Source organism: Ictalurus punctatus, chromosome 26 (assembly GCF_001660625.3).
Source record: "Ictalurus punctatus breed USDA103 chromosome 26, Coco_2.0, whole genome shotgun sequence".
Taxonomy (NCBI): Eukaryota; Metazoa; Chordata; class Actinopteri; order Siluriformes; family Ictaluridae; genus Ictalurus; species Ictalurus punctatus.
In genome coordinates this window covers 13,841,865-13,867,918 of record NC_030441.2, presented here as the reverse complement: position 1 = coordinate 13,867,918, position 26,054 = coordinate 13,841,865, and the positions used below count along the sequence as shown (strand labels likewise).

Sequence of the window (26,054 nt, the reverse complement as noted above, 5' to 3'; positions counted from 1 at the left end):
TATCAGCAGTATATCTAAAACGTAAGAGCCAGATGTCATACAAGCATATATACATCACAAATACATCCAAAACCCCTCTCAATACACAGTCATAACACACACACTCACATGACCTGCCATATAGTAACCAATGGGGGACACAGAGCTGGTGAACACGCGGTCCCTCCAGGACTTCGCAGTTTTGTGATCGCAGAAATAGACGCAAAATCAAGCGAACGCCGCAAGATTCGGAGGAGCTTGCAACTTTTCAAGATTACCATAGATTTGGGCAAGACGTGTCATGTGACGTCATCAAAACGTGTGTCGAACGTGACGAATAAACATCACTGCGAAAGACATAGTGAGGAATTAAAATACGATAACTACAGTCTTTTACGTGCGATGTGAGGACTTATATATATATATATAAAGTGGATATGAGGATATATATATATATATATATATATATATATATATATATATATATATATATATATATATATATATATATATATATATATATATATATATATATATATATATATATAAATAAGTAGCTCACCATATGTTATTGCATTATTCATTGCTTCCACTTCATAGGCTAGTAATCAAATAATGGGAGCGGGCAGCACACTAGTTAATAAATGTATGATTTGTATATGGGCACGTACAGCACACACTCTCAGTGCCACACAGATGCGCATGTCAATTTCTCCCCACCAGGCCCTGCTATGCTCTGGATTCAATTAAACAGCGTGAGTGCAAATCCAGTGTGAGCTTTAGGCTTCTCCATGGCCTTAGTCCGGTCACACGCACACATGCTGGGAATTACAGTGAGCCATGCACATGGAATTTTCCCACGGTGACAACAAATATGGAGCCCAGCCCCCCTCATTCTCTCTTTCCATACATTTCTCTCTCTGTCTCCTTCCCTCCACTATGGTGCAGTATTATAAACCTGTCAAATAACCCATAATAAGATTTATTGGTGAATGTATGCAATGAAACCCACCATTACTATTCTGTGTAATCAAAGGCAGGCTGCTGTGCAAGTATATGACAGCGGGTCAATAAGAAAATAGAACATTAGGTTTAGCTATGGGTGGGCAATACAGCCAAAACTTTTGTAAAATTTTGTATGTGATAGTACATTACATTAGCTAACGAAAGTAATAAACTAATAATATCTGACGATGAACGCAAAACATTCACCATTTACCTTTACAGAAAGTAATGGCACCCAATTGGGAGTATGTGAGATGACGGGGGAAGGGGGCGGGGCTTCCAGGCAGTGCCAGTTAATATCAGAGAATTCAAAACACTAGTGATGCGCCGAAAGGAAAATTCTGGGATGAAACCGAACATGAAAATTCAGGATGCACTTGGCTGAAAATTAATAATAATAATAATAATAATAATAAAAAAAACCTATTTAAAGTTTTTTGTATAATTGTATTAATATTAGACTTTTCATTTCTTTTCATGAATTTAATGAATCTGAATTGAAAAACTACAAACCAATAAAATTATCACACCTTATGATGATCAATTGATGACTGTAAAAATTATACACTTTTACAAAAACAATATTAAATATAGTATTCTTCATTCAGCTCTGTAACAATCAAAATTGAACAGATTTTTAAAAATCCAATTATCCAAATAATGAAGAAATTATTCATTATCCAAATAATTATCCAAATAATGATAGTTCTAGAAAACTATCATGTTATGCAAAACAGCAGTCAAGTAATGATCAAGGCCTCTATTCTCTTTATGTAAACGTATTTCTACTTTAATGAAAGATTATTGTGCAAAACAGCAACAATGAAACTAAAACCAACCTGAAACTGTAAACAACAGATGTAGCCTCAAGTCAAGAAGAAAGATTTGCAGGGCTACATGAATTCTAACGTAATTGCTATACACATAGCAAATTGGAATGCTTTCTATTTAAGCAAAAGTAGCAGGTTTCTCTTCAAGAACAAAATTTGCTCAGCTTTCTGGCAGGAGAGACAGTTCCTCTTCTCATCAAGAACATGAGATGCTGCACTAAATAGTCTCTCACTCCCTGTGGGCAGATCTTGGGGCAGATAAATACCTGCGTGCAATCTGCCCAAGCAATGGAAAGCGTAGCTGCGCTTGTTGTGGTGCTGCTGTGGATCGGGGCGCTTTCCAATAGAATCTCGTTAAACGTGTCAGAAAGCGCGGGAGTTTGTGCTTCATCACTCGAGATCGAGAGTGAAATCTGAGCGCAGAGCACTGAGGGGCAGGGCGTGGCGGAATATATTTCCGGTTAATTTTTTCTCTTTAAAATTTTCGCCGGCTGAAATTTTGGTGCATATATACAAAACACATGCGCAAATCATGCCAAATGAATATGTCTATTGGCTCATCTACCGTTTTATTTGGGGAGAAAAGCACAGCACTTTTGGCACGTTTTTGAGTGATAACTCCTAACAGTGTACTCCAGTTTTAACTGCGGTGCTCCTATGTGAAATGCGTAAAGGTATTCAGGTCATCTAATATAATCATAATAAGCATCATTGGCTATCATGACAGTATGGTGTATAAACAATAACATTATAATATAATGTTCAGTAATATTAGCCTAACTGGAAGTAATTGGTGTATTTTACACTCAATAACACCCAAGAACTGGGAAACACCCAGACAACTGAGAACGGCCACTTCTGCATAGGAGTCACGTTTATACTGCTTACTGCTTTGTTGGACAGTAAAATTAATACGATATGATTTAAGTAGAAGCTAAGCACTCTCGATCATTGTGACCATTGTGTATCATGATCACTCCATGATCCTGGATCTGTAGCCATAGAGAGCCACCGTGTGTCAGCGCTGAGCCTGATCTATGTACAGGCCTTAAAGTTTCTGGCACGTGGGTGTGTAATTTAGAGTAACACCACAATGAAGAAGCCTCCACTCTGGTTCAGGGAATAGGAGATGTGTAACTGAGGAGGTCACGTCACTTATGAATGTGTTGCTCTCTCCTTCCTCATGAATGACATACCTTCGGAAACACATCCGAATGGAACCAAACTTCTCTTTTATGGCTATGATGTGGACTCTGACCAACCATGACTCATGACCTGATTCAGCTGCATTGTTCATAGAATCAGCTCAAAGCTTGATCTGTGTGTATTTGGCAGCAGGACAAAAATGCTACCAGAGAACAGCATTTCTGGGACAACGCTAGTGCAGTAACCCCAATGTGGTCTCGACATCGTCCACCCAATCGACCACATAACAGATTTCAGATTTGTGTTAGAGAATGCCACAGTCCTCGGTTGCTGCTTTTGCTCAGTGTGTTGTGAGGTCACATGGGCAGTGACAGAAAAGTCAACATTAAACAGAGAGACCTTCAACCAGCTGCAATCATGTGGCCCGTGTGCCGAGAACTCCACACCCTGCCCTGAGACTCTCCACACACACACACACACACACACACACACACACAATTCTTCCTCAATGCATTATTGTCATGTCCTGATATTCATTTCTATAATATAATAAATTGTAATATCAGTATTATAATTGTGGACATTTTAAAAAGAAACTTTTTTCTTCAAAAGCATTATAATATGCTGTATTATCTCTTACTTTAATTATTTCAGACTTTATTGTAAAATAACTGAACATTATTTTGGTTTAAAGTTGAGGGTTGGCCTGGGGGTGTGGCTTATGGAGACAAAGTACACATTACCTGATGCTAGAGAGAGAACACCAAAAATCAGGCCTGATCAATGTAGAGATTTAATGGTCCAGTAGTGATGGGAAGTTTACTTGTACAGTCCCTCCAGGATTTTGCGATCACAGAAACGAACGCAAAATCAAGCAAACATCCTGAGGAGTTTGCAATTTTGCAAAATTACCGCAGATTTCCCGCAGATTTCGGGCCAAGACGTCTTCACAACTCCCAATCAGCCAAAGCCCTTTCTGATTCACGTTCGTCGAACATGAGTACAACTAAAAAGGTCTCATTTACCAACAAACATCACTGTGAAAGACTGTGCAAATTGCAATTTTTCCGATTCAAGTAGTTTTCGGCAAAAAATACCCTCTGCAAGTTGCATCGCAAATTTTTTTAAAAACCGCAGCAACGTCAAGCATTTTTGGCCGCAACAATTACAAAAAAACTCAGCGAAATCCTGTACGGACTGATTTTAAAATATTTATGAGAAACTGGGAAAAAAACAGAGCTGAGTTTTAAATCTTTTTTTGACTGCAGTAGTTAAATCTACAAAGGCAGCTGTGGTGATTTATCTTAATACACATCTTGCAAATAACTTCTTGCAAAGCTGCTGTACATGCTGGCATGATTTCCAAACTCCTCGAGGCTGTTTTTATTCATTTTTTATTGCTTTCATAGGTTTATTTTGTTTTCTTGAATGCAGTGCGAAATCCAGTACAAAACAACAAACGTTATGGTTTAATTTCTTAATATTCAATTAATATGCAGGTCAGACTTTTTCATTCGCATTGCCTGAGACTCGTACATTACGTTTATACTGGCTGGGATTTTGGTGCCTGAAGCTACATTTTGGTGCTATCTGTATTGGACCATCAGATTATTATATATAAAGAAAAGCCTTGTATACCATCAAATAAAAGCCAACAAAATAAGCTTAGTGCATGCAAAGCTGCTTTCTGTACACTCAGTTTACAATGAACATTTATTTATTAAGTGGCACTGGTCATAACGCTTGAACGGGCTTTTAACTCCTTTTCAATGCTGAAGTGCCTTGCATTTTAACACATGCAAAGCAAAAATAAAGACCTGAGAGACAGCCACCACATGTGCTAAAGAACAGCCAAAGACTTTCTGCCAGCTGTGGTTTGTCGAAGACACGAACACAATGTGCTTTTTAAAGTCGTGATCAGCTCTGGGGAATTATTGGCTCATTTTGCCTGCATATTGCAGGTGTGAAAATGACCAAAATACACACGTCTATATAGCATCTACTGGCAAAGAAATATTAAGGAGAGTCTTTCTGTTGGTGACGCCCCCTCACCAGTCATTATGTCAGGTCAGCTAGAGGACAGTGATGGAGAAGGTGTTTAAACACAGGGCCGTGGATAAAACAGTTGAGTTGCTCTTTAATTATAATCACTAAACCTGCACAGAAGTCTGACTAGGTAGAGTTTAAGAAGATAGCTTAAGGACATCTGTCTTTCAAAGTACATTAAAGACTGAGAACATTTAAAAACAAAACTGGCACAACTGGGACTCAATACCACAGGAGAGAGCAACATCGATAACATATTTAAGATACATAATTCATATGGAGACCACACTGTTGAGTTTTGAGCTAAAGTTAAACAAAGTGCCAACAAAACAAAAGATTAGCATAAACTAGTGATAATGGTACCATCATACTTGGTTCATATTTACAATGTTTTTTTTTTTTTTAACCATTTCTTAACGTTTACAACCTGACAAAACATATTTAATATGGACAACATAACTGTTAAATGTTCCTCATCTCTGAGACACTGAGTAATTTCCACTGTTTGACATTAGCTGGTTGCTCCAGCCTATCCTGAAAAATACTCTTCTTTTAGTATGTTCCACTTCGTAAAATGGAAAGGAAGTGTGTTGTTGCTTGTGGTGAAGCTGGTGAGTTGGTGTTAGTCAGAGGATTAATAATTTCCAGACATACGTGCATGCACACACACACACACACACACACACACACACACACACACACACACACACAAACTGTGGTTCCAAGCACGCTTCACATTCAGCAAATTTTAGAGTCCCTGGATTGCAGTATGGCTATTTTCACCTCCATTTCTGACAAGCAGGAAGGCATAATTCAGGCCAGAACACTTATTACTTATTTTAGCTGGTATACTGCTCGTCATGTCTGTGATCATTTCACACTGCCAATAGAAATTCCCCATTAAAATAATTTGAGCATTGGCTTAATCTATCTGAGAAAACAAGCAAATTGAATAAGTTAAAGCCGGCTAGAAACCAAAATCAATGAGATAATCATATGTGTTCTGTAGTAAATAGTCTCTCATGGAAAAGCTAGCAAAACTAGCTGTATAAACAATTATTTAAAAAACCTCTAGATCTAAAGAAGCTTCCACAAAAGACAAACATATCTAAAAAAACAAACCATAATAGAGCTGGGTGACACAGGTGGCTCGTATTTTCAGACATTGTGTTTGTCAGCCAGCTAACATGAGCTAACCTGACAAAATTTCTGAGCGGATTTTTAAGTCATACTAACTAGAGTCCATAATTTTCGCTGCTAAAGCTAACCAGTTAGCATTTAGAGTAACTGATAGGATTTCATATTGGATTTTATGTCATATTTATAAACTGTAATACTCTTAATTGCGAATGCTAGCCAGCTTGTTAAGGTGAGCTAACTTGACCTGATTTCTGAGAGGAATTTTAACTTGTATTCACGTGTATAACTTCCACTGCTAAAGCTAGAATTTCGAGACTATTTTTGAATTATATTCAGTAAAGTGTATAATTTCCACTGTTGCGGCTTTACTATAGATAGTTATGTAACGTTAACTAACGTGACAGGATTCCATTAATTTTTTCCCCTGCTAACGTTAGCTAGCCTGACGAAGTCATATTCCTATACATTTTATGTATACATTTTAACTGCTGACATTAGCCAGCTAGCTAATAAGCGATAAATAGACAGGATTATAGTCATACAATATTACAGCTTATAGACATATACTTCTTGAAAACACCACTCTATAATAAAACTAGTCCGATTTGTAAACATGTCAGTGAACAATTTTCCTACTTATCACATAATTGTTAAGGTATTTATCTAAAATATTTATCACGTTATCTTATCAACTAGCTCTACCCAGAAGTGTCCATTTACCACGATCAGAGACATCGCTTTATAAAAGGACACCGGCAGTGTCAAATAAGAATCTAATAATAAAATCATAAACAATAAAATAATAAATAATAAACTCATAATAAGTCTCTAATAAGAAACTTCCTATAACACACTTATGCTTAAATCATTCCCCACCACAAATCTCACAGGCTATAAATCACAGATTTCTCCAATGGTCATGATCTGGAGATGGAATGTGAACAAAAGGCCATGTGGGGAATGAAAACAGAGATAAACTGAGAAGAAATAGATAAACAATAAAAGACAGCATGAGGAAACAACGTGGCGCAAGATAAACTGCTTAACATAGCAAACCAGAGGTCATTCAGGGAAAGAAAAGAGGTAAATACAGATCGGATACAGTGGAGTCTGATCCTCAACATGGGTCTGTAATCCGTTTATTTTAGCACACAATGGAGTTTAAAAATGAATCATTAATAGTTTACTGCATATTACCTGGTAATATGGAAAGGAAAACACTTGCAAACTGAAGGAAAAAAAAATTCAGTTAAAATCCAAACAGAGCATGAAAAGTTTGACCAGACGGCATTAAGATTAAGCTTCGCTATACTTCATAGTTTCTTTCTCTCTCAGCAAGGTCCAAATTCAGCATGACCCTTCTTGGCATTCAATGATGTCTATGGTCCATCATTTTCATTCCCATAATTATCGGTTACAAACTGATGGGTTTGAAACAAAGTTGCAGCGTATGACCAGCACATCATTTTAAAGCGCTTTAGAGTGAAAAACAAAAAATTATCATACTAAAAAGTATGCATTTTTATCACTTAAAAAGATAAAAAGGCAAGTTTTAAGGAATTTAGCACATTTAGTAACATAATACAATGATTCAGTGGCACTGGATATCTTTTGAAGACTATGTTGTTACACCTCGGAAGCCTTAAAGTGAAATTTTAAAGCGAATAATAAATATGCATAAAATAAAATTACTATAAAAAAATTAGGCAGGTTCCCAGTGACGACTAACATCGTTAACCCATGTTACCATTTAACCCAGTTACCACTGGAATAGTACCTCAGCAGTTAAAAAAACTAAAAGTACATTTATTTATTGAAAATAAATTTTGATTGATTGAAAATCATAGCAGGACATTAGGATTCTTACACGTGTACACACCTGAACCTTTAAACATTCTGGATGATGTGATGACCTACATAAATACCACATGTATTGTACCTAGTGTAGAGGAGATTGCTTGATGGGGCGGGGAACCGTGCACTATTGTGCCAACAAAAAATCATCCTATGGTCTTATGCAGCCTGAGATGTGTGAATCACATTGCAACCAGCATGCTGAGATGTTTCAAAAGACTGCTTAAAACCCACTCTCAAACAGGGGAATAGACTGAATCTGTGACAACTTTTAAAACAGGGTCACCGCCTCATGTCTGTGCATAGCTCGGGTATGCACAGGTGCATCTTTTTGGCATTTAGACAATATGTTTACTAGAGGGTGCAAGGCTAACTGATCTGAGTGGGCAGAGCAGTGCCAGTGAGAGTGGACATTAAAAACAAAAATATTCGTGAATATATAGCAGTGAAGTGAGCATGCAGAGAAACTGTTATACATGAGAGCACTTCACTTCTGCGAGCACTGACCACAGAACATGTGCACGTCCTCTATCCAGAGTCTACGCTTTACTATTAACTTAACTTTTTAATTAAAGTAAAACAGCCATGACCTAAAGTAAAAAAAAGCTGTTATTTTCTCATTCTGAAAAAATGTAAGAAATTGCAGATGGCTGATTATTAACTAATTAATTTACCGGTTTCTTACCATTATGTCTTAGTTAAGCTCTACGGTTATTTAAAGAGGACGCAAAATCTCTTCAGTACCGATGAAAATCCTGTTACATGACACTAAATGTATGTGTAACTGCAGTATAGCATTCCCTATCAAAATGTTTATGATATGGGTTCACACTGAGAATCAGTCCCCCTGTCTAAACGGTCTGCTTGAAATAATTTCTGATTAGCATTTTTGAGCAACATTTCAGAGAAACTGGAGGAGCGAGCTCACAAGGGTGATTAAAGGTTTCTGTGTACTTGCATGCTCAAGTGTGCACTTGAACCGACTCTCAGCAAACTCAGATTTTAAAGACAAACTGTGAGGAGTGGCCGGTTTTCCTCAGCTCGTTGCATGAGAACATGTTGAACTCTGGGAGGGGAAGGAACCTCCATAATGGCTATTCCAGCTGGCTGGAGAAAAGCCTGTCGTCATGGTGAGATCAGTGGGGTCAGCAGGGGTCAACCATGGCTGAGGACGAGAAACAGAGTGCCACCGCAATACATCTGTCCAGAACTACAAGAAATAAACCTCTTTTACTGTTTTTCTTTAGACCATGTTGGATGCTCCAGGTGAATGCAACACAACTTCCTTCACTGCTGATAAATGTTTGGTCTTTTGAGGCTCATTTTACAGCCATAATTCAGGGCGCATATGTGGAACAAATTTCACAAAAATGCCATGCTGTGTCTATTTTTATTAGAATATGAAAGGCAAAAACAGAAACAGGGTGCATGATTCATTATTCTGAAGATCTACACAAGGACTACTAAGCTACAATAAATTTTTAGTGCTTGGTTTGGTTCTGCTGAAATACTTTTCCTGGTTCTGCAACCAGACCAGGGTCCGCCAGTGAATGACCCCGATCTACACCATAGCTTTTTGTAGTCATGCGTAGTGTCAAGTTCGTAAACTCTCTGCCATGTTGAGAGATTCTTCCTATTAGTTTCCTTTGAACAAGCATGATCTGCTAAGCCAGTTATCCATCACTGTCTTTATAGTAGCTGCTTACTGTCCAATCATCTCTCTAAAGACAGAATTTCAGCATGAACTTAACTTGATATGCGTCAGAGAAATACTATAATATCAGGATCATATCACAATCACTCTTCCATGTAGAACCAGATCATGTTGATCAAGAAAATCCACATATTGTTCTTTACAGAACACTTAGAAATGCTAGTAGTGCGTCCCAAATCGCACACTCATACACTATTCTACACCGTTTTGTAGAATAAATAGTGTGATGAGTGTGTTCACACTGAAAAACCCCAAAAGACAAAGTGCACTTTAAGTTCCCGGATGATACACTCGTTCAACTGAAAAAAACAACAACGTATGGAATGATGGACACTTCATGCACTCAACGGTCGCAGCTTTCCTTAAGTAGCGGATGGGGAGGGGCTACGTATATCAGGCTCAGATGCTGAACTTAAATGTTTACATTGCCAGCAGCCACAACCACAACTTACTATGTTGATTTTAAATTGTGCGAGCAAAATTCGCCTGCGGAGACGATTACACGGTGTCTGACGGTGGCTGAGGTCTTTTTGGGCATAAAAGGAATCATTAACATAAAGAGTAAAATGTACCAATTCATTTTTGCTATCTGTTTGGCTATTTTGCAAATGCTAGCGCCATCGCATTACGTGCATTTGACGTGATTTGTCCTCGACCGGGAACCAACATATACTTCCGGTTCACACAATACCGAAAGTGTGCCATTTGAGACGATACGACCCTTCTAAAATTCATACACTAGATGGCAGAGTGTATAGTGCATAGTATAAGTGTACAGTATGTCATTTGGGACACAACTTAGGAGTATCGTATGAGGAATTCGTGTATAAGGTAAAAGGGGTGTATGAGCTGGGATTTCAAACACCCTCAAGTGAATCCTCTCAGTGTCTCTGCTCTTAATCCTACTGGAAATAGAACTGGAAACATGGGAATGAACAGCCTTCATTTCTGTGGCTTCTTGGCTGCCTGTAAAAGTATGGGTTTATATGTATATAACTGAGTAAAACTACTGATTTAGGACTTGTCGAACTACTGGTAGACTTGCTAGCTCCAGAATGGTTTTACCAGTTGGAACAGAATTGTTCAAAATCACTGATGCTTATAATGTTCCTGATATTTTTTTTAGCATATAAAAACCATTTGACAGCCTTCTACGTGAATGGCTTGGGTCCACTTGTCCTCTTAGAGGGAAGGTTCATTGCAAATCCATATGAAGTACGTCTGACTGATCACCATTATCCTATGATGAAACATTTACATCCTGGGTGTGGTCTCTTCTACAATGACTCTGCCCCCATCCACATGGATCACTGAATGATTTGATTAGAATGGAAATGGTGAAAATCATACGCTATGAACTTCACACTCACCAACACTAATGAAAATCTATGAGACATTCTGTGTTGGCATGTTACGCAGCACTCTCCAACGCCATCACCAAAACACCACATGAGGGAAAATCTTTTGGAAGAATGGCGTTCATCTCTTCAGTACAGTTCTCTCCAGAGACCTGTAAATCAATGCTAAGACACACTGAAGCTGTTCTGGTACCTCTTGGTTTTTCCTTTAATTTATCACCCATCTGTATCATGGCTGTCCTCAAAGAAAAAAACGTTTATCATAGTCCCCATGTCTGTGTGTTTCAACCATATTCTCTGGTTTCCTTCTTCCTCTCAAAAACGTGCCAGTACATGGATTTTGGCTATGAAAAATTGTCCCTAGGTGGGAATGTGTGCGTACATGGTCCCCTTGCATCCCATCCAGTTTGTATTCCCAAGGCAAAGCCCACCAGCATAAAGCAGTTAATGAAATTGATGAATGAAAGAATGAATGAATGAAGTAGCAGCCAATGGACTACAACTCCTCCTTCAAACCATATACTCCCATACTGGTCATGTCATAAACAGACATGCTTTTTTGCCACACTTTTTGTAATACTGTTTAGTACAGTAGTATGTGCTTGAAAAGTCAGCAAACTGCATTCAGTATAGACTGCCCTATAGGACTGCCAGTAAACAGGCTCATAAAGTGTTCAAGGGCACATAATATCCGGGCACCATGACCCGCCCTAACTTAGGGTTGTCCAATCTCATGGGCTCTTGCTTGGCTGGAATGAACCTAAGCAGATACAACTGAAGACCCCAAATCTAACTATAATGTATTTTTCTTTGAGGACAAACACTAATCACGCCTAAATAACACTTGATAAATATGAATATGGGTCACTGCGGAAAATCACTGGGTTTGAATTTGTCCACGACTAGACACAGGCTTTGTTTGGATACACGCAATGAAACTACAAGGACATACCAAGCACTAATATTTTATTTTATTTTTTTCATTTTCAAGGACTTGTGAAAGAGGTCATCTTCCAAACAATGGATTGTTTCTCAGCCAGGGTGGAATTCAAGAACAGGTCCAAAAAAATGGATATCATTTTATCTTCTGTGCTACTGTTTAAGTGCTGGTTGGTCATGCTTATTTGAGCCCACAATGTGGAATGCACAGGGGAGCATCTTCTACACTCTGCAACATAACAAGTCGCAGCTTTGGATCAACGCTAGACCTGCAAAAATATGAAGTGTTCTGGGACAACTGCTTCCTGTCACATGACCGCAGTGTTGCAGCGGACTGGCCCTAAAGCAAGAAACGGTAACGAACTCAAGCCACCTGTTGTTGACCACACGCTGCTGTTAACAAGAGCCACAACGTGGAACACACCACCTGCCGTTGCGTTTGTCGTCATCAATACCAAATAAGAAGATAAAACACTTCCATGATCTGACTCGAGTGTGTGCTTTTGTTTGTTACAAAATGCTATGTTGGCCCAAAGAATAAGTGAGAGCAGTAAGGTGGGAACAGTTCCATCATGAACTATTTGATCAAATATGCTAAGATATCTTGCAGGGAGATTACAGGCTATCTCTATTGCACTCTCTCTCACTCCTTGTCTCTACCACCTCCTCTTTTTCTTTGCTGAGTTTGTATTAAGAAGCTCTTTTGGAAATGATTATGGGAGAGGCTCTGGCATCCAAGGCTGTCGATGAAAAGCAAAGAGAACTGCATGATTGTAGGGGTGGAACCCATCTCTTGGCCGACCACAGCTAACACAGTAGCAATCTAAATGCCACGAGACACCAGCCAACATCAAAAGAAGTAGCGCCAATAAAGATCGAATGAGTACCTCCACCTGGTGAACCACAAAACACAGACATTATTTGATTTGCATAAAAGGAAAGAATGCTTGATACAATGAGGCAGCAGTGGCCTATATTCAAAGAGAACCATTTTCCCCCCAATTTAACATGCTCAAGCGTCGACTAGTGCCACCAGGGTGTTCCCATAAAAGCGATGGGCGACAAATCAGCTTTAGAGTCTCGACTGCGTCCAAAGCCTGACACTCGCCAATACACCACTGCCCACCTGCTTCCAGTGACAGGGGTTTGAATAGCCAAGGATGTCATCTCTTGTTTCACCCTGCCTGATGACTGTCCTTCATGTCAGCCTAGAGGTCTCTTTGAACCCCCACCCCCACCCCAAAAACACAGCTCAGACCCTCAGGAGAGCTATGGTAAGACAACACCACCTTGGAGTCCAGTCTTTTGTGTGGGATCCCTCTGGCCTGTACGTGTCAAGCATGCTAGATCAAAGCATCAAAGTCCCCATCTAGTTCTCAGCCATTACATACTGTCGAGCTCATTAGATTAAAGCAAAAAAAAAAAAGAGATCTGTTCACTTTGAGAAGGATGATGCACATAAATGCACTGTATGACCCCAGAGGCATGCAGCTAATGGACTTAGGGTGACCCTGTACACACATTCTCAAGCACACAACCAATGCTTTCTTCTCATCTTCCCCCTGAGGAGCATTAGTAAGTCCTTAGGCAGTTGCTTTTCTCATCAGATATGCTGGTGCCAAGCATTAGGACTTCCCCAACATCTCACAACCACGAACAGGACACTCAGCTTCCACATGTCCACAGAAAAACTATCGATCCCAGAGTTTCTACTGATCATCAATTTGACTTGTAAAGTGGTACAGTGGGAAATTCATTGTACCCTTCCACTACGGTGACAACAGATTTAGCTCATGAATTGACAGCAGGTTTGTTAAAGCAAGAAAATCACCAAATCCTGCTGATACCATTCAATCTTTTTCTTTCCCTGAATCTAGTCGACTAATTTTGTACAGAAGAGTCAATCAATGGGAGAATTCAAACAGGCGACTACTTCATAGCCTTTGACTGAAGAGCCAACCTGATCCGTGTCCCCTGCTTGACCGTGCATGTGCACCATGTTGACCCACATGTACATTATATCAACATGTTTGCAACTGCCTGATGTGGCAGGTGACAACATTCCCATATTCACGTTTGATGTCTGCGGTACTGGATTAGCATTTTATCCTACTTGCTATGAAAATTAATCATTTACCAGCAATGTTGTTTTAAAAAAGCAAAATAGATTAATAACCTTTCTGAAGAATACTACTGAAGTGACGGTTTTTGGACTTTTCACATTGGTACATGACAACATATGAAAAATCACAATGACTCCACCACCTTCGCTTGAGGTCATGCTACAAACTTTGGAAAGAGATCTGCCTGATGTACATCTGAACTGGAGCGTCATCGTCACATCATGCTGAAAGTCCCACCGAGACACCATGACAATCTAGGCTCCAGCAGACGATTGTAAATAAGACTGACTGAATATTCAGAGCAAGATAACTGTCCTCGTCTCGTCTCTGTCCGGTTCTGCTCAAGACTCAGCGGGTATTTCCTGAGGAGGAAAACTACTTGCTGTCGCCTTTTCCGTTCAGCTCAGTGTGGATGTCAGCACCAGACGGAAAGGAGGGGTCTATGAAGCAGAAATGATCTCCGTTTCCTCCCCATCTCAAACTCAAGCAGGATGCAAAGTGTAATTCAGCCTCTGGTTACATCGGACAGCTCTGTCAGTAAAGCGCTTAACGCTGCACGAGATCCTGATGACATGACTTGCTTCACCTCGTGTAACCTCCGTTGAGTGCTATGGCCTCTTTTCTGAGGCACACATGGGTAAACACCGCACCTCGAGCTTGTATTTGCTTTCAGCCAAGACACACTGGTGCAGACGGCAAGCAAACAACACAGCCTTGTATCCGTTCTGTGGCAGACTGTGGTGTGATGGTAATGGCCAGAAAATCATCTCATTACCACTGTGGTACAATGTGCAGAGTTATGATACACCACTGGCCTGAGAAATGAGAAATGAAGTCAACTCCACTGCCAGAAGGGAAAAGCTTATGCGTCGAAACGTTATCACTCAGCTAACAATGCAAAACGTGAAGGAGACCAGTGTGATGTAAGCAGTGATGATACAGATACTGTCCAAAGTGTGTCTGAACAGTTTTCTGTGATGTAGGCTAAAGTACTGCATTTATCAGATGCCAACAAAGTGACTCCATTTGCCAACATTAAAAGAAACCAAGCACCTTTAAATATCCCACCGACAAAAACTTCTCACAGAAGAGCAAATCTGATGTCTTTCGGTTTTAAATTTCAATTAATTTCTTTTTTAATAGTTTATAACATTTTTTTGGTTGTTGGTCGTTATGGTAACGATACAGGTGTGTGTACACAGTCATACCAGGCTAGAGAAAGTTAGCTAGCTAGAATTTAGGATGGATTTTTTTTTTGTTAGTCCAATCACAATTTAACTTTTTTAAAAACATTTTTAAGATGGAGAACAGTAGCGAGAACGGAAAAGTCCTTAAACAAGAAAAAAGTGATGGGTCATGTCTTTTGGTTTTCTGCCATATCTTTAACACGCTGTGAAAGAAATAACAAAAATGGTTTTCATTTGTTTTTGACAACATGAACCAAACACATTTTTGTGCACAGCTCATCTTTGCTTATACAATGCAGCTATACATGAAATTTAAATATCTAATACATCACAATTAGTTGTGACATATTGGAATTGTGAAGATCACATGGCAACATTTTTCTTAAATCCCACAGTAGATGGTGAAAATTAAATTTTCAGTTTTCCATTTTCACTCTAGAAAGCAGATTCCAAAAGATACATTTTTAGCAGTCAAAAACGCTGTCTTAAGCACTATTCGGGCGGGACTAGTTTTCCAGTGGGGTGTTAGAGAAATACGTATTTCACAGACATATTTTACGTTTTTTAATCCCGTCCGAATCTGTCAAATCTGCGTTTTTCTCACACAACCTCTGTAAAAATTCCAGAGCAAATTACCTACTGTTTTTCGGCTAACTCTGTGATCGTCTGAGAAACCTAATCCCGTCCGAATGCGAACGTCTGTGATAATGCGAATGCGAATGTCTGTGATCGTAGAAGCTCTTACGTGTGCTATGGATGTAGATGTTTTTGCTACCCGGCGAAGAAAAAAAAAAATTAAATCAACAAGAAGAGCCAAACCACGTCAATTGTTAAGACTGGCCACTGTAATATCAGTGTCAGGTGATCACTCACCTTCATTTCTGCACTCAATTATATCATGTTTTAATTATATAAGTCATCTTTATTATAGTGGGTTTGTTATAAGCAGCCAGTTCAATAAAATCGTGTGAAGTTTATTTTAGCAAGTTTTTAAAAAATAACTAAAAATTTTTACTTTTTACATTTAAAAGTACTTATGTACGCAATGCATGCAGAGCATGTGATCTTCTGCAACACCCAGATGTACAAAACAGACCCTCCCACCCCTGTAATAAACACGGAGACGTCGGTCCGGTCCGAATCGGTACACTAAATCACAGATATCGGGTGATAAGAACTATAACTCAAGCTACGTTTAGAAAACTAGTCCCGTCCGTATTGCGCTTTAGTGCGGATGGAAAGACAAACATAAGTAAAGATGTATTTTCAAATTGACCTGTGTTAGTGTGTACTTTGTCTGAGACTGTTCAAATCACAAATGAAAATAAAATGGATCTGAGCCGTCTGTCTGAAATGTTTGCGAGGTTATCTAAGCAGAGTAGTCTGATACGGTCATGATTAACGCAGATGAACTGACCAACAATTTGGACTTCTTTGAAACAAGATATATATTCTGTGTCTTGGAATTAGGATTGATATAGATCTGAAACTCTCTCCTCAATCCGATCCACAGACATGTTTTCTGCCAGAAACACATGCTAGGATGAGTGACGACACAGACCCTGAATGTAAATACAGGACACAAATAATGTCCGGTGCTTCACATAACTGGGCAACATCTCAACATTGTCTCTTCGGGTTTAAGAACAGGTATCACCCGAGACACAGAGCTCTGAAATCAACATCATAGATTTTACAAGTTGGATTGGAACGATTTAAGATTTGTAAGACTTCTAAAGGTAAATGAAATCTTGTGTAGGTCTAGTTGCCGTGGACGTGGACGTGACTTCCAGTGTAGTTTACATATGTGGGGCAGTATTCCCGGATCCTGGTGTCGCACTGCACATTGTAGGATCTCACACACCCAGTTCAGCTTGTCAGCTTATTAAGAGGTCCGTCATGAGGACGAAACGTGGGTGTTGCAGAAGGAAGGGGGGGGGGGGGGGACACAGAACGTGCACTTCACGGGGACTGAACATGCAATTCAGAAGGGAAAACATCTGACCTAAGACAGAATAATAAGAGGCGAGTTGAGCTCAAACAGCACGGACAACATGCAAATGTTCAAACTAAGCGTGATGGGAACGTTTGCATACGCGTCGATGATACTGGAGCATTAATATGTATCAAAGTGTGCATTTAGATTATCAGTAAGGGGGAAAATAAACCTTTTTAAAGCTTGTGTGTACGTGTGTGTTAATGCTGTATGTGTGTGTTAATACTATAGTGTGTGTGTGTGTGTGTATGCTGTAGTGGCTGCAGGCAGACGGCGGGCAAGTTAAACCACACCCAATATAAGGTGGAGAATAAAACGAGCACCTGATAGATGTGATCGACGTAATAAATGTGATACGCATAATAAATGTGACAGATGTAACAGATGTGACAGATGTAACATGTGCCAGATGTAAAACATGTAGTAGATGTGATAGATGTAACAGATGTAATAGACATAATAGATGTGATAGACGTAATAAATGTGATAGATGTAACAGATGTAGTAGATGTGATAGATGTAACATGTGCTAGATGTAACAGATGGAATAGAAATGATAGATGTAACGTGTGCTAGATGTAACAGATGTGCTAGATGTAAAAGTAGTAGATGTGATAGACGTAATAGACGTAATAAATGTGATAGATGTAATAGATGTGATAGATGTAACATGTGCTAGATGTAACAGAAGCAATAGATGTAACAGATGTGATAGATGTGATAAGTGTAACAGATGTGATAGATGTAACAGATGTGTGCCTCAGACTAGCCATGCATCTGATAAAACACCTGATAAAAATCAAATGTGTCAAGAAAATTTGTATAACCAAATTACGGTCAGGTGTTTGCCCTTTTTTTTTCTTTCAAACTGGACCCCCCCCCCAACACACACACACCCAGTAAAGGTTGGCTTTTGCACACTCACTGTACAGCCCAATGCGCTCCTAGTATCTATCCATCACATGCTGAAGCAGGTTTTTCTTTAGAACACATTACTATATAATGGCATAGACAGGTTTATATATGAATATATGGACTGTCCGTATACACAGCCATCTGTCTGTCCTTCCTGTGTATGTTAGTCACGTGTGCGTTAATTCTAGTCCTCGCAGGATAATTTTCTCATTACCGGTGCAGACAATAACAGCTTGCAAGACAAGAAGAGGAGTAGCAGCAGGGCGTGAGTCCTGATTCCCAACCGTCTCTGGGTAGCTCAACATCCAAAAAAAAAAACCCAACCCCATCCTTTTCTCCCCATTTTTCAACACAGTTAACAAGCCGTGTTTAATTATAAACTAAATGAACAGACTTACCCAAAATGCGACACTAAGAATCCTCTTGGTTCCTATTGAGAACCAACCGACACTTCTTCCAGATGAAATCAAGTAAATATCCAAACGTTTCAGCACTTAAACCGTCATTACACTCAATCAGACACGCTCTTTCTTTATTGTTATTGTTTTTTTAATTCATTTAATTACTGTTATTATTATTGTTGTTATTATTATTATTATTTCAGTCTTGCGTTACGGACACATCTCTGAGCTTTCTCCCATTCTCTCTCTCTCCGTTTAGGGAACTGTGGCGTGCTCCTAGCGTCCAATTTCCTGCCCCGCCCACATTTCAGATTCACCGAATCAACAGATCCAGCGGCGTTCTAAGTCCCACCCATATTACCCACAAACAGACCAATCAACGGCGTTCGGTTCGGAGCACGAGCGCATCAGTTGTCCCAGTCGCCAAACGGTTACTATCCGGCTGCGAGCAAATCCGCATTTAAACGTAACCTAGGTTACCAAGTGTAAACAAAAAGAGCACTATTTAAGCGTACTACATAGTGCTTTAGTGTGCGATTTGGGACGCAACGTTATAGCATGAAAAACGCCTGTTTGTGTATTGTTCAGTGTTATACATATTAACATATGTTGTTAAATGTTATACACTATGTTGTTTTATATATTGTATTGTATAATGTTAGGTCATTGGGATGTGGATTAGTGGAGCTGAGTTACACAAATCATAGATGTGCAAAGTTACATCAGGGAAGTCTACCTCAGGAGATGCACGTACTTCCGGTTTTGGTGTAAAGAGACCATCACACAAACCGCAGGATCCATGCATCATACTCACTTTTATTTTAAATCATAAATGCATTTAATGATGGATGTCATAAACATATTTAGTATTAGTAATTCATCCATGTATTACAGGTACACTGTGTATGCTTCTCATAAACATTTAGGGCATCTCTGTAGGCTGGATGTCCTGCCATAGTAGGACACAATGGTAGAAGAAAGCTTGGTGTTGTTCTCCACCTAGTGGCAATTTGTGATTCTGTTATCTATAAAACATTGCTCTGAGGGCCCATATGTGCCACCCAGTAATTAATTAATACACTGATGAATCGATTAACAAAAACAGTGTTTGAAGTGAAAATTATCCACTAAAAAAAAATCTGTACTAAATGTGTGTACAAAAGGCATGGTGTAGCAAGTAATCCAAATAGCATAAATTCAGCACAAACTACATTTACTGCCATGGCTGTGTTTGAATGATAATAATAATAATAATAATAATAATAATAATAATAATAATAATAATAATATAAACACTAACAATAACAATATTACAGAGATAACAACCCTGCTGGAAAAAAACCCAATAGAACCCATCACAGAAATTCGAATGGTTTCCACTACAAATACAATTACAAACCATCAGCTAACCATTAAAACCATTACCATTATTGGTCCCTAATGGGATCCACTAGGCATAACGTGCCACCAATAGAAGGCAACAAATTACCAGTGGAGACCCACAAGGACCATCCATCCATCCATCTTCTCTACCGATTATCTTTCAGGGTCGCAGGGAACCTGGAACCTATCCTAGGGAGCATGGGGCACAAGGCGGGGTACACCCTGGACAGGGTGCCAATCCATTGCAGGGCACAATCACATAGATGTTCACACACCCATACATACACTACGGACACTTTGGACATGCCAATCAGCCTTCCATGCATGTCTTTGGACTTGGGGAGGAAACTGGAGTACCTGGAGGAAATCCCAGCAGCACGTGGAAAACATGCAAACTCCGCACACACAAGGCAATCGAACCCCCAACCCTGGTGGTGTGAGGTGAACGTGCTAATGACTAAACCACTGTGTGCCTCCCACAGGGATCATTACAGTTTAAATTAAAACCAAACAATTGCCATTATAACCATTACAAATTCTGTGAGAGTTTCTACTGTTTTTTTTTTCCAGCAGGGTAGAACATCAACAACAAGAACAGTAAAAACCAACAATAGGTACAACAATTATAACAGGATTGGGTGGTAGAAGTGTGTGTGTGTCTGTGTCTGGAGTGGCGGATGTCACCCACTGTCTCTCAGTCTGTAACATGTCACGTATTTCATGTATCCTACTCAACAGTTGTGGTTGCAATACCCCATAAATCACGAAAATCGCAAAGCTACTTCTACTGCGATGTCTCTAGAGGGCGCTGTTAACCTTAACCCGTTTTCCTGCGGTCATAACCGCATGCTACCATACATACAAATTGTGAGTCACGTTACTGAATCGAGTCTTTTAAGTGAATCTACAATGTAGTGTTCACTCCAAACAAATCCAATACAGAAACAAACAGATAATGGATTATATTATCATTCGAGCATATTAAGTGAAATTTACCTCCCTGCCTCTGACCTCAAACCTAATTTACGATAGCTTTGTTACTCCTGCGTAAATAACCATTGTAATCTTGTTGGTATTTTTTTGACCAAATCTCTTTAACGTTAGCATTTTAATATAATTTCGCGTATGTACAAAATATTATAGTAGATATAATAATAATAGTAAACAAACATCATATACAAGTCCACTGTATTATTGTATTATGTGTATCTTTTAGACTAGTACATAATCCAGTTTAAGGGCAAACAACATACACATGACTCGTTCGTGTTTGAGAATCAATTTGCTTGGTCACTTCAAAAGAACCGATTCGTTAATTTAATCATTTAATGTAAAACAAACAAACAAAAAATGTACAACTGCCTGCGGTGGCGCAAGGTAACAATTAGTGCGGAAGTAATTAGTTTATTACCATACATGTAGCCCACACACTATTTTATTGTTTATAATTAGCTTTAGTGACTATGTCTTACAACTTAACTAAGATGCCTGGTAACGTCACATGGTCTAATAGAGCTCCTGGTTGGTCGTAGCCTTGTAAACGGTAGCATCCGGTTTCCGAAGTTAGCTGTCTAGCTAGTCATAATCCAAAATTGTCTGTAGAAATAAACTCCAACTGGATATAACACCGCATTAGAGAATATTTAGCTGCACAAAAAAATAAATACATTAAAAAAAAAATCATTAAATAGTCTTGGCGTATCTGAATGGGGCTTTGAGTTTAGTCGCTTATTAGATAACTAGCTAGCTGTTAAACAGGTTTAAGAGGATGTTACCCGGATGTAGAGGTACATCACAATACACTAAAAATTATTGCAACATGCTGCTTTCCAAAACTTAGAAATACAGTGTGCAAAGGTTTGATGAATCAGAACAATGAGTAAAAAGTAAAAACAAGTAGAAATAACTTGGGTCAATGAAAAATAGGCAAGTAGATTTAAATTGAGAGCTTTTTTTTTTTTTTTTTTTTTACTTTAAGAGTGTGTTAAAATATATTGCAAGGCATTCTGCTATCTCAGTATGTGGAAATGTATTTGTCCTGTAGATTACTTTGATAGATCTTTAAATGTCACTTTCACCACTTCTCCTCTGTCTGTGCTGTGCGAGATGTCTCTGGCGGAATTATTGAAGATGCTCGGTCTCGGGGCAGTGGCTGTCGCATTAGGCCTGGAAGGGTTGGACTGGTTGCTGACTCGGCGTCTCTGGCCCAGAAGAGTTTCCCGTCAGCCCCTGAAGGAGGTTCTCTTCTTTCCTTCACCGCCAGCGTGTGTGGAGCACTTGTACAATCCAGGCAGCCGTCATCCATGGTGACTTTTTAGTTATATTGTGTTACAATTAAAGGAGCCTATCTGTGGTTCTGTATGTGCTGCATGTTCTTTTCCTTTGCTTTTGAAAGTTTTATTTCTTTCTTTCTTTCTTTTTTTTTTTTATAAACTTTCTTTGGCCCACAGTCTGTGTCCCCTCCCTCATGGCCTGAACACACCCTTCTCCAGACTCCTGGAGCACCTTCTCTCAGTGTGTGTGTCGCTGGACCTTTGTCTGTTCAACTTCTCCAATGCTGAGCTGAGCCGGGCCGTGCTGCTGTTACACAGCCAGGGTGTACGGGTGCGAGTGCTCGTAGATCGAGACTACATGGCTACCACTGGCTCTCAGATTGGCGTCCTACGCAAGGCAGGTACGGACAATGCAGGCACCTTGCAGATCTCTTTAGTTCATCAATGTTATATAGTTACAGCTTGCACCTCTGGAGCTGTGAGACTAATGATGCTAATGTTACTGGAAGCTTGATCATCATGCAAACTGTGTTCCTAGATCATCATCATCACACACTTGTCTCAACGGTAATTTAATTCAGGAATACCATTTGAACATAAACAGATGAATAAAATAGCAGAAAAATTAAATACAGTGTCCTCCATTAATATTGGCACCCTTGGTAAATATGAGCAAAGAAGGCTGTGAAAAATTGTCTTTATTGTTTAACCTTTTAATCATTTGTTCAAAAAATTCACAAAAATAATTTGCTCTCGGATATCAAACAATTGCAAACACAACACAGGTTTATCAAAAAAATAAATAAAAAAAATTAAATCTTTGTTAAATATAGGTGTGCAACAGTTGTTGGCGCCCCTATGAATTTATATGAGAAAAATCTGATATTTAAAATTTTTTGTGTGTAATTCACAGTGCATAACAGATCGCTGCATAAATAAATCATTAGGATTAAGTAAAACAATCAACTGAGCAATATAATAAAATCAGATTAAGAAGGAAAATAGATAAAGAGCAATAGTGATGCGTTATCTGTGGCACAGGAGACTTAACAGGTGACTTCAAAATAATGACGGTTGGGGCACACCTAACATGGGAGCTGGTTCCACCTGTGCGGACACACAAACAAAACATGCAATCTAACAAGTAGACGAGTGTAGTGAGTTAAAAGGGTTTGGTTTTCTGAACAGAAAACATATAATCAGCATACTGCACACAAAAATGATGTGCTTATATATTGCACTTATATACAAGTATCAAGGCCAATATTTTTTAAGCGAGTCATATTTTGCTTCAACAGGGTGAATGCGTTTTATTGTCTTCCAGTACAAATGTATCGGACAGCCAGGAGTGCGTCAGAAAACCCGGAGGCGTACACGGCTCTAATTACACCACCACACAACTTCAACATGTTCTGTCTTGTACTGTGTGTTTATTATGACTGTGAGCAATGTGATCATTTCTGCAAGAGTGAGACAAAGGTGACGTCCTCTTTTCTGCAAATACAATTATTCACTTGGAAGCTAATTTGTAGATTTAGCTGTTTCAGAGGTGCCAATTTAGTGAAGAAGACATGGCCTTCCACTCGCTCATTTCTTTCAGTTATAACTGCACAACACTGAATTACATCATGTATAACATGTTGCATGAAATCATTTCATATTCCATTGTTAAATATCCTTCAAATGTCGGAGTGTTGATCACGTGAACTTGGAAAGTGACATGTCACCGTGACCGTCATAAAAGGCAGAGACTATTTCTGCAAAACAGTTAGCATTTTCTTCTTACCCTAAATGTAGTTGAGCCAAGACCACTATCCAGAGTTTGAAACTGCAAAGGAAATACAAGTAGCTAACAAGTAAAGGAAAACTGCCAGTTTAGCTTCTCTGTAGCTTTAGTACCAGAATCTCCACTCTTCTGGGAAGGCTTTCCACTAGATTTTGGAGCGTGGCTATGGGGATTTTTGCTCATACAGCTTTAGTGAGGTCAGGCACAGATGTTGATTGAGGGGGTCTGGGGTTCAGTCGGTGTTCCAAAGGTGTTCAGTGGGGTTGAGGTCAGGACTCTGTGTAGGGCAATTGAGTTCTGCTGCTCCAAACTTGGCAAACCATGTCTTCATAAAGCTTGCTTTGTGCACAGGGGCATTGTCATGCTGGAACAAGTTTAGGCTTCTTAGTTCCAGTGAAGGGAAATTGTAATGCTACAGCACACAAAGACATTAATACTATTGTGTGCTTCCAACTTTTTGGTAACAGTTTGGAGAATAACCACATTTTGTTCTACACTATTTATTCTAATTGTAACTCTTACCATCTTCAGGTATCTGTGTGAGGCACGAGCAGGGTTTCGTCATGCTCATGCATCATAAATTTGCGTTGTTGGATGGCAAGAAGCTGATCACCGGTTCCCTCAACTGGACCCTGACAGCGGTGCAGAGGAACAAGGAGAATGTGATAGTGACCGAAGAGCCGGAGCTCGTCCGACCCTATGAGGACGAGTTCAACAAGCTGTGGGAGGCCAACGACCCGACCAAACACCCAGCACAAACACACAGTGGGAATAACACGAAGGGACTGCTGGCTCCCGCAAGAGACGAGTAGCTGGACACAGAGATAGTCTTGACATGTTTAATTACTTTTGTTTTATATAGTATGATTTGAGTGAGAAGTTTTTTCACTCTGGCTTTGTTACAGAATTTCAAGGAAATTATTAAAATTTTTCTTAGTTATATAATTATAAGTATAAATTAATCTGTTTTATTTCAATATGATGTTTTCTTGAGTATAGATCTGATTGGGTTTTTATTGGATCATTTAAATATTTCAGGGACATGGAGATGATTGCATTACTGTTGGTTATTTATTTATTTTTTATTCTTTAACTACTTATCCGCTTTTATCCACTTCAAGGATATTGAACGGTGGACATGCTAAATACATATTGATTGCCATGCTCAGTATCTGTTACTGTGCTTAAAATCTGATTTGATGCTGAGAGGGAAGAGAAATCGTGCGTCCTACTTGAGCAGAACTAAACTGCAATGACTCAAGCAAAATAAATCTGCTTTTATTGGCATAAATCTGGCTTTGTGTAAAAATACTCTCCTCCAGTTCTTTAGTGTCTTTTCATCTGAAATAAGCTTGAGTGTGTGTGTGTGTGTCGCAGCCAGGACTTTCCTTGCTCAACCCAGCTATTCAGTCATGAAACTGGGACCTCAAATTAGATAAAGTGGTTCAATAAAATAAAATGTCCAGCCAATAAACTCTGTAAGCCATAAGAGTGAAATATTTGTGGGATGCATGCCAAACTGGGTAGCATTTCATTTTATAGAGTCTGTTTGTGTTTCCTTAACCTGTAATAATCATCTGATTTCAAAGATATATTTTTGAAAATGGATCTGGCTAGCTTCTTCATTTCAGGTTTCTACTGATATTTTTCTACTTAAATATCCATATTTGTCATTGAGACAGGTTGCTTTATTATTTTTGGCAGTGGTACGATGATGAGTGGCATAAATACTTAAGTAATGTCACTGGTAAAACAAATGCATTCGTATTATTTTAATACATATATATATATATATGTGTGTGTGTGTGTGTGTGTGTGTGATATATATGTCTGCGAATTTATGAATGAACTGTTCATCAGTGTGACGTCGCGCTCGCGCACTGACTCCGTCCCATGATTGGCTGGAGCGATACTCCAGGTGATGTCCGCGTTGCCAGATTGGTAATATAGACACTATACTGAACAGATGTTTTTACTCA

General features: G+C 39.1%; 2 protein-coding genes across 8 annotated transcripts in view; one reads left to right on the top strand and one right to left on the bottom strand.

The window, feature by feature from the left end:
* The window catches only part of raph1b (Ras association (RalGDS/AF-6) and pleckstrin homology domains 1b), a 71,497-nt gene extending 52,579 nt beyond the window's left edge, over positions 1-18,918 (bottom strand). The window contains exon 1 of one of the 5 annotated variants that reach the window (XM_047151140.2): positions 18,631-18,918. The gene's annotated coding sequence lies outside the window, so the exon portion shown is untranslated. The remainder of the gene's footprint in view (positions 1-18,630) is intronic. The other 4 variants (XM_017457139.3, XM_017457140.3, XM_017457141.3 and 1 more) reach the window with 4 other exon arrangements.
* Positions 18,919-21,344: 2,426 nt separating this feature from the next.
* pld6 (phospholipase D family, member 6) lies at positions 21,345-25,643 on the top strand. 3 transcript variants are annotated; one of them, XM_017457182.3, is made up of 4 exons: positions 21,345-21,393; positions 22,123-22,322; positions 22,467-22,690; positions 24,607-25,643. In XM_017457182.3, exons 1-4 carry the CDS (start codon positions 21,367-21,369, stop codon positions 24,885-24,887), a joined length of 732 nt encoding a protein of 243 aa, XP_017312671.1. In that variant the 5' UTR covers positions 21,345-21,366; the 3' UTR covers positions 24,888-25,643. The 3 variants fall into 3 exon arrangements, with proteins under 3 accessions (XP_017312671.1, XP_017312672.1, XP_017312669.1); XM_017457183.3 differs by lacking the exon at positions 21,345-21,393 and adding an exon at positions 21,413-21,803; XM_017457180.3 differs by lacking the exon at positions 21,345-21,393 and having other exon boundaries at positions 21,818-22,322.
* The last annotated feature ends 411 nt before the right edge of the window (positions 25,644-26,054 follow it).